At 40.6% G+C, this 9,797-nt stretch overlaps 1 protein-coding gene across 2 annotated transcripts in view; it reads right to left on the minus strand.

Annotated features, from left to right (window-relative positions):
- The window catches only part of LOC115463769 (low-density lipoprotein receptor-related protein 1-like), a 282,424-nt gene extending 276,335 nt beyond the window's left edge, over positions 1-6,089 (minus strand). For both annotated transcript variants that reach the window (XM_030194533.1, XM_030194532.1), the window contains exon 1: positions 5,983-6,089. In XM_030194533.1, the coding sequence (XP_030050393.1) occupies positions 5,983-6,058 (76 nt within the window). In that variant the 5' untranslated portion in view covers positions 6,059-6,089. The remainder of the gene's footprint in view (positions 1-5,982) is intronic.
- Between the last annotated feature and the right edge of the window lie 3,708 nt (positions 6,090-9,797).

The following is a 9,797-nucleotide window of genomic DNA, read 5'->3' on the forward strand; positions in this document are numbered from 1 at the left end:
GGAAGACCTTGACAATGTACTAGCCTGATAACTATGCATGTGTTTTTGCTAGAGTCACCTCAACTTGTATGAGCTAATGCCCAAAACACTAACTTGCCTAAGCATATATTGAGAATCAATCTAGATTTAAACAGCCTTTGAGCTGTTAACTGAAAACAGAGTAACTGGGTTTTTAGTTAGCTGTAGTTCAAGAGGGCATGTTTACAAAGGTTCTGTTAGCATTTTTAACACAACTAAATTTAAGGCACGTTACACGCTAACATGCCTCTGCACTTTCATGGGCGTGTTAGTATTTAACACAAACCATTTATGCACGTTAAAGATGCTAATGCGCCCCTAGCGCCGCTTAGTAAACATAGGTGTTATTAGGTGAAGTACCTCTTTCTGCCAGTAGATGACAAGGTTACCAGTGTAGGGTGGGGCGAGGGTAAAATAAATTCTTCTCTGGAACTGATAAGAAAGGTGATGCCCATAGGGAAGAGTGAAGTAGAGACCTCAGATCAGTGCTCCTGTGACCAAAGTTGAAGGGAGAAGGACAGACTATCCAGTTATATTAGAGACTATCTGGGCACATTTTCGCCACTATTGGTGGAGAGGAAAATTGCTCAAGGAAGCCTGGGAAGAGCAGCTAAGCAGCAGGGCTTATGTCCTAGCAGCAGTGATATCACGGTAAGAGGTACCGTTTGGGGACAAATCGCCTCCAACTTCGTAGGGCCCTTAGTCTTCCACTGAGTTTCCTACAACACTTCATCTAAAAGGTGCTTGCCTCCTAAAGACTTGTATAGATGCTGCAGTGGCTGCTGGACTTGTACAAGTACAAAGTAATGTTCTACCTGTGAATTGGAAAATAAAACTTGAATAGTTCTACATGTGTCCTGAGGTGACTGGCATGATTAGGTGTCACTTGGTAGCCAGGAGTATTCTATCCTCGGGGGGGGGGGGGGGGGGGAAGGCCTAGGATGTTAAGGAGTGTTTTACACAAAGTTAAAAAACTGAAGTCACAGCTGCCAAAAAGGTAAGCCATATGTTAGATGCTTTTTAGATACCTATGTAGCTTCCATCCCAAAGTAGCCACTTTAAGTACTGCCCCTCAAAGTTTTTCTCCAGGTGGCATATCAAGAGCAAAAGCACCTAAGCTATCAGCCATATCCTAACAGGGAAGTTCCCATACTAAAATCTAAGTCATGCATCTCTCCTCTCCCCCCCCCCCCCCCAATAGACCAGTAAGCCTGACCTTGTTACAGAGCAGAATTACTGAACATACAGAGGCATTGATTAATGGGACAAAGCCCACATGTATTTAGCCAAGATAAATCTTGCCTCAATTTTGAGGAACAGGTGGATAAAGGTGATCCAGTTGATCGTCAAATGCCTTCTGAAAGTCCAGATACAAAGCACCTCATGAAAAAAGCTTGAGGAAATTAAGTCATGATAGGACACTTGTTTAATCTGTTCATAATCAATAAAAGGAGTAGGTTGTATTGGCAATGGAGAAGGTAACAAGAAAAAAAATTCAGGTCTATACTAACTAGTGTTTTTTAACATTTAATCTGGAAAAACAGGAATGACACTTTTGCTGATGTCCCTTTGAACAACTCAACTGGGTGACAGGCCATCCAAATAGATTTACTTTACAATTGTTTTAAATGTATGCGCATAAGAGGAACCCAAGCAATAGCTACAAGATACAAGGTTCCACATTAGGAGTCATGATCCAATGTTGAAAACCTCCACAGACTGTATGAAAGCAAATAGAAATGTTAGGAATTTAGGTAAGGAATGAAGAATAAAATGGATTACGCCTTTATATTGCTCTATGGTATGGCTACACGTCATACGCAAAAAGAAAATGAAAATAGTTTAGAAAAAAATTAGAGAGAACAACCAAAAATGATGGGGATGGAATAACACCTATAAAGAAAAGCTAAAGAGGCTAGGGCTCTTCAGCTCGGAGAAGAGATGGCTGAGGTGAGACATGATAGAGGTTGAAGTTAATCACTTGCTTATTCTTTTTGGAAGTAAAATGACTAGGTAGACAATGAAGTTCCTACAATTGGTTCTAAAAGTATTTCTTCATGCAACATAATTTTGAAATTTGTTGCCAGAGAATGTGGTAAGAGCAGTTAGCTTAGCAGGGTTTAAACAAAAAAAAAGTTAGAAGTTCCTGAAGCCATTAAGGTAAACCCTTAATTTGGAAAACCCACTGCTTATTCCTGGGATAAGCATCAAGAAATTTTACTGTATGTACCTTCAAACACTTAAGGAAAAGGGTGGATTGCAGATAGTGAAACCCAGCTTTAGCGACTACTAGACCACCTCTGCCTTATTTGTGTATGTGTACCTAGAAAGCTGGTGATTAGTGAGCAGCAATATGGATAAGGCTCAATGCCTGAAGTTTTAGGATTGAGGAAGGAAATCTTATCTTCACTGCAAGTAGTTAGCTTCCATATTGACCAGTGTTTTCACCTCTAACCTTATACTGCTCTAAACCTAGCCCCCATTGATTGGTCCAATTCAGTCCCCTATCTACTCATGATCAGACATCCTATACCTTTTTTTCTCATCTCCCCAAACAAAATTTATGGCATTTATATCCCACATTATTCCCACCCATGGGCAGGCGCAAAGTGGCGTACAATAGTCTAGTAAAACAACATTAATACAAAATACAGCAATATCTGGAATTGAAGTGCAAATCATAGCAATCATTCTCTAAAGGGGGCACAAAAACCTTTTGTCTAAAACAGCCAGCTGGAACTTCGTAAGTCTACTCCGCAAGGAGAATTACAGCTTCAGCTATGGCCACATTCCACTACAAATTACCTCAAGGCCTTCTTTTGAAAAGAACTTCATGAGTGTGCATATCACACTTTTTTGTGGCTATCCTGAAAACGTAACTGGTGGAGGGGGTGAGCAGCACTGACAGATGGGGCCAGCTGCCTTTATTTCCTAATAAATGAAAGGATCCAAAACTCAGTCAGCTGGACTTCCTAGGTCTACTCTGCAAGGAAAATTATAGCTTCAGCTATGGCCTCTTTCCACTACAGTGACCTGAAGGCCTTTTGGTGACAACTTCCATGAGTTTGCATACATTGAAGGTAGTGTTTTTTTTTTATAAACTTAGTTGGTAGAGGGGGTGAGCAGCAATGAGCTAACAGATGGGGCCAGTTGCCTTTATTAGGATTATCAAGTTATACCTCATTTCCTAGTAGAAGGAGAGGCTCCAACTGCTTCCAAGTAATAAAAGCTACTCGTGACATTTTACACATTTGTCCACATTCCAAAATAATGCTCTATACCACAGGTGAATTATGCTGAAGGGGGAGATTTTGCCAGAAGCAGTTAACTCCAGCTAGGTCTCACTGTTACAGACTATACCACCTTTATTCCTTCACCTCCCAAAATGAACACAAGAGCATGCATTTTATGCTGTGGATACAGGGATGCAGTGTGATCATGAAAAACAAAATTAGGCTTAACATTTGTCTTAAATGTAATGAAAATTGCCTTGAGTGAATTGGAGAATATGTAAGCTTCAGCAGTTCTCACCAGAGATCAGGAAAAGGGCCCCTACTTAGTGTGTAAGCCTACACTGGAGAGACCCCAACCTAAATATAAGGTTATCTCTAATCAAAAAAATAGCATTGCAAACTTTTCTCCCGTTTGTTTAAACTAGTTTAACTGATAGACTTCCCTTATCAATAACCGAGACATTGCTGATTTTTGTCTTGACTTATTTCCTTGAATAGAACTACTTTACATTTATAGTTCTGAAACTACACATTTGTGAAGAACTGGAGTTTGTTCATAGAAGTCTATTTCCCTCCCATATTTTATGGAGAACATGTATCCGAGTGCTTTGTTTTGAGAAAGTTTAGGAAATACCAGGTGCGGATTTTTGTTTTATTTTATAAAGTTTTAGGACTTCTTCCTGAAATATATGTAAGGTAGGGGGGGAAAAAAGCAAAGTAGAAAGATTATTTTCTAAACCTTAACTTAGAATAGCTTTGAGGGGGGGTATTTATAAATTTAGCTTCCATTCCTTTGAACAAATTCTAGTTACTTGTAAAGTTAGGCTTACTATTCTGGTTCTCAATTTTTATTTTACATTAAGATACCTGGACTCACTCTCTGAAAAGAAAAACGTAAGTTACAATATGGGGACAGATTCCAGAAAGTTCCTACTTAAGTTTTAATAACCCCATATATCTTTCTTTAAAACTACACAAAACTCAAGCACATCTTTCAGGTACCAGATAAGCCTCCTCTGCTCGTCCCATTACTTGAAGAGCCCTTTCTACAACAGCCTCTATATCCAGAGTTTCTCATGTTAGGCAGCTCCAGAAAGGATGTTTAGGCACATTCTAGATTGTTAGTGGACTTATCCTTGTGCATTAGACCTAGCACTATTTCAATAAGTGAAATCGGACTATAGATACTATATTGCTCTTAAGGTTAGAGTCCGGAATGACCAAGAGTCTCCCTCTAGAGCTGGGTAATTCAAACGTGCAAACCAATACATGTTCCCAGTCTTAGAAAATCTAACTTTCATTTTTAAATGCAGCACACTAGATCAGATAAGTGTAAGAAAGAAAAACATCTATTAAGGACAACTTCGCATTGCTAAGATGTCAACTATGTCTATCAATTCCAAACTGAGGAATAATACAGTAAAAACCTCAATATAAATTTCAGTAGAATTAAAAACTCTCAACATGATGTATTAAGCATATATAGTTACATATTGGCCACACTATATGTTATCTTATTTCCTTTATGTACAATGACAGAAAGATGTTCTTACATAAACAAGAAATATAAGCATATACTTCTCATGTATAAGCTTTGCTAAACTCCTTGCAAAAATTTGTAGTGATCAGAACAAAACGTCCATTCACAGCAAGATATCTTCCTACATTACCAGTCCCGAACCCCATAACTACTACCTCTAACCTGGTGTAGTTATTTTTTAGTGAGTAGCCCATACTAAGGGGCTGCCAAGTTACAGGTTTGTCATTTGTTCTGTGCAGAAAGGCAGGCACCTAACATTGATCTCATCTCAACAATTATTAGATTGTAAGCTCTTTGAGCAGGGACTGTCTCTCTTTGTTAAATTGTACAGCGCTGCGTAACCCTAGTAGCGCTCTAGAAATGTTAAGTAGTAGTAGTAGTAAGTCTGAACCCAGCAGGCAGTGGTTCCCAAACCTGGTCCTGGAGGCACCCCAGCCAGTTTTCAGTATATTCATGAGAGATTTAAATATAGTGGAGGCAATGCATGCAAATCTCACATGAATATTCATTGTGAATATGCTGAAAACTTGACTGGCTGGGGTGCCTCCAGGCCCAGGTTCTCTTGTCTAAAGCTCCATAGCTATCAAGACCTACAAACCTGGAATAAACTTGTGTAAAGATTAAAACAGACTTTATGAATGTCTAAATTTAGTGCCCCTACTAGGGAGCTAGATAAGGTAGTATTTCTTATCTTGAATTAAAAGATTAAGAGTAGTTAAAACACAATAGCCATACTAGGTCAGGCCAATAGTCCATCTAGCTCAGTATCCTGCTTCCAGCAGTGGCTAATCCAGGTCACAAGTACCTGGCAGAAACCCAAACAGTAGCAAGAAAGATTTATGCTACTGATCCCTCTGGGGAAAGCCACTGCTAATCACAATAACAGACTATAGACTTTATTCTTTAACTCGTCAAAAAGAAACACAGAACAGAAATTAAAATACTGCCATAACTTACAAAATACAATAACCTTAAATTAAGCAAGACAATGATTTACATTCACAACAGGAAAATAGCATTGAAAGAACAAAGTATGTCAGAAAATATTAAAGAAATACTAATTATGTAAAAGCAAACAAGCTCCCCTATCTGAAACCAGATTTAACATACACACCTAACTAGCCTTCCAGCACCATCGTTAACTTACAGCCACTGAATAAACTAGCAGTAGAGTCTCAACGCACCACTCACCTGCTAAAACTCTGCCCAAAGCTCCTAAGTATAACAAAATACCTAAAATAATCCATTTTTTACACCACCACCCCATTGTCCGAGGAGAAAAATCAACAAATACATAAAAGCTAACTCTCCTCAAGACTGGATTTAAATAGAGACATGGCAAATCATGCTGGGGATACCCGTTAGTGGGAGGACCAATTTGGCGTTTTACCATTGGATGAGGCTCACTTCTCACCTCTGATTGAGGCAGGGGGCACAAGGGAAGCAGGAAGGAGAAAGTGCAGCCATCGGATTGGCTTGCTTGATTACAGACAATTTTGCACAGGTGTGTGCACTGCATAAATCAGTATGTATTTGTAGTTTTACATAATGCCCGCGTCTTTTTTTTTTGCCAATGTACTTAATCCATCTGAAATCTAATCTTTCAGTGCACTGAGTTATTTGATAATGATTTTCTGTTTCCTCCACCCTGTCACTTTAAATACCATTTTATTTCTAATATTTATCAACGTTCACGCACTCAAGCAAATGTTTGCAACACAACTGTCAGCTCAATCAGTGAAAGAGAAAGAACCTTTATCATGCAGCACATTTCTCAGATTTGGGGAAAAAATGCAGCAGCTTAATGAGTACGTTGCAGATCTGATTGATGAGCACCTGTCTAATGCTTGCACAAATGAATACGTCCTGGGATGTCCACGTGCCTTTTTCAGTTACTTGAATCATTAGCCTTGGAACGGAGGGGGGGGGGGGGGAGCAGGGGAAACTGTGGAGATATAGCTGCTTTCTACTGAAATACGGCAAGAATGTTGTGCACCTTATGCAAAACCGTAAGTACCATGTAATCTGGTGATTCTTGATTAATAAGGGACACCATCTGGATTGGGTCAGAGATTCTTTCTTTACAAATTACTTGAGAATCTGTAGAAACCGTTGTGCCGTTGTATTAGAAAACGAATGATACATTCTGGCAATTGAACAGCACGGAGTTTTCCTTTTTGGTCTAATCTTTATTACAGTGCTTTGAAGATGTTAATATTTTAAACTTTTGTATGTTTTTACTGGTTTTCCTCTGTTGCCTTTCTGAATAGAAGTAAATAGGGGTGCTGCAGTGCTGCGCTTCATCAGAATTCCATGAAAGTGTATGAACAGCTGAAAAGATATATACACAATAATAAGAGATGCACATCTTTAATTCTAAAATAGCACACCAAAATTAAAATATATCACAACATAAATGAGCTCTGGGAATAATTTTGCATTTATTGAATTTCTTAACTTTGGATTTTTTTTTTTGGTTGGCGTGTTTGTCATTGTGTAATTTTTCTAGCTGTGTTTTGCTTTGAGTACAATAACATGGTATGATGGAGTGTAAAGAACTGATGAGTATAATGATAAGATTGACAGTACAACAAAACCCAAAGAGTATGCAAGCTGATATTTTCAAGAACCTACTTAGTAGTAAAAGTGGCTGAGATGTCATAAACAAAATGGGGACAGTTCAACAACTGGGTACTTCCATTTAGGTGCCCTGAGGATGAGAGCTGGGAACTTACTCTATAAATGGCATCTGGGTATCCAGCGTTAATTATAGAATACTAGCATAACTTGTATTGGTACACCTAATACCGGTATTTACACCTGCCATGGTCCTGGCATGATTGCGGGCACCTAAATGCAGCCAGAACAAGTGTACCTTACAGTGTAGGCTGCCAACTGGATCCTGATTTGCAGGGCAGGGTTGACCCAGTCTTGAGTTTACTCCAGTGCATGCTGGCACTTGTAGTCTCGCCTTTCTTAAAGAGTGCCATAGGGAAATGAGAACTACAAGTCCCTACATGCAATGAGTAAACCAAGGACTAGATTAGCCCTGTCCTGTGAATTTGGATCCAGTTGGCAGCCTTATTTACACTATTCTGTAACTTATGCATGTTATGGGGAGCCCCCCCCCCCCTAACGTCCTGCCCATGCTTCACCCATGTATATGCCCTCTTGCATTTTAAATTAGGCACACATAGTACTTAGGCACCATGCTGGCATTTTCACAGATAATTGTACACTTGTGATTATAAGTGCTAGTTCTTTGTTTACGAGTGCAAGTGGCATTTATGTGTGGTTGCCTAGTTTATAAAATTGCCTTTGAAATGAGAGGGTGGGGTGTGTGCACAAGGAGATCAGATGGATTTTGGTATAAGTGAGTGAGGGGTTTGAGGGGGCAGTGAGGGTGTGTACATGAGTGAGGGCACCAGAGGGGTGTGGGATCATTGTGTGAGTTAGGGGTTTGGAGAGGGTATGGAATGTTTGTGTGGAGTGAGTGAGTGAGGGGATCAAAACCAGTTATGGGGCTGTAAATGTGTGGCAAATGAATGTGTAAGTGAGTGAAGACATTAGAAAGGGAATGGGGTGAGTGCAAAGTTTGGCGAGGGTGAGTAATCCCCCCCCCCTCCGATATTCAAAATCATTTAACCAGCCAGGAATGGCACCTGGCTGGTTAAGTGGGACTTAGCCAGCTATCCAGTGATATTCAGTGGGAGATAGCTGGCTGTCTTCCACTGAATTTCACCAGTTAGCGTCTAGCGTCTGGTTATATTGTGTGATCTAACTGGCTATCCACCAATTTTCAGCGCATCACTGGCTAAGTTTGGCAGCCATATTTGGCCATGTCAGTAGGTGGAATATTTTTGATTGGTTCCAACTTAACTGGCCAGCGCTGAATATCAGCATGGCTGGTTAAGTTGAAACTGGCCAAAAGTAAACTGGATATTCAATGCTGGTCAAGAGAAACGGCCTGGCATTGAATATCCAGGCTCAGTGCAGACCATGTGAGGTAGCTGGTCTGAATATCGGGCCCTATGAGAATCCATGTAGGATGAGTGAGTATTTAAATGATTGAGAGGATCAGACGGGTATAGGGGGGGGGGTGTAGAGCAAGTCAGAGGGGGGTGTTGGTGAGTGTGAGACTGATGGAACTGGAGAGAGCATGGGATCCGTGAGAGTGAGAAGAGTGAGTGAATTGGAGATTTGAGGGGCTGTGGGGACTGAATGATAGAAGAGGGGGTTGAGTGGAGTAACAGAGGGTGTGGGATGTATGAGTGACTAATGAGATCAGAGAGTGTAGGGGTGTGCACCTATAAGTGAGGCAATCAGAGGGGTGTCTATAATTTACATGAGTCAGGAAATTGGAAGAGATGTGGGGTATGTGGAAAGATCAGGGTGTGTGTGAGTAAGAAACAAGTTAAACGAAGTGTAAGGGGAGTGTGTACAGGGTGAGTAAAGTAACTTGAGGAGGTTTAGGGAGTATGTGTGATGAGTGAGTCAGGGGATCAGGGAGCATGTGGTGGGGAACATGTGAGCAGGAGTATTGCAGGCTGGAAACACGCCCTATATGGCATACCCCCAAGCACTCCCATCTCACCTACTTGCATCACACCAGCAGGAGAGGCCAATGGATGGGGCATAAGCTTATCTTGTACCCTGTGCGGCTACACTGGCTACTCGGAACTAACTATGGCCCTGTGTGAGGGTGAGACTGAATGAGGAAACTGGAGGGGGGGATGCTGTATGTGAATGCATGAGAGAATAAATCAACAGTAGGGAGAGGTGTGAGAGTGGATCCACCCTTCTTTCCTCTCCTGATCCTGAATGTCACTTTGGGGCTCATTTTAGAAATAGAAAAACGTTCAAAAAGTGTCATAAAGCAGCATTTGGATGAATTTCTTCTCAAAAGATCCAAATCAGTATTTTCAAAACCTATGTTGCAGACATTTATCTATGCAATTGATCTACAGTGTGTTCAGATCACAAGGTGCGTGTCAGGGCGGGATAAG

The sequence above is a fragment of the Microcaecilia unicolor genome, chromosome 2, assembly GCF_901765095.1.
Source record: "Microcaecilia unicolor chromosome 2, aMicUni1.1, whole genome shotgun sequence".
In the NCBI taxonomy this organism is placed as follows: Eukaryota; Metazoa; Chordata; class Amphibia; order Gymnophiona; family Siphonopidae; genus Microcaecilia; species Microcaecilia unicolor.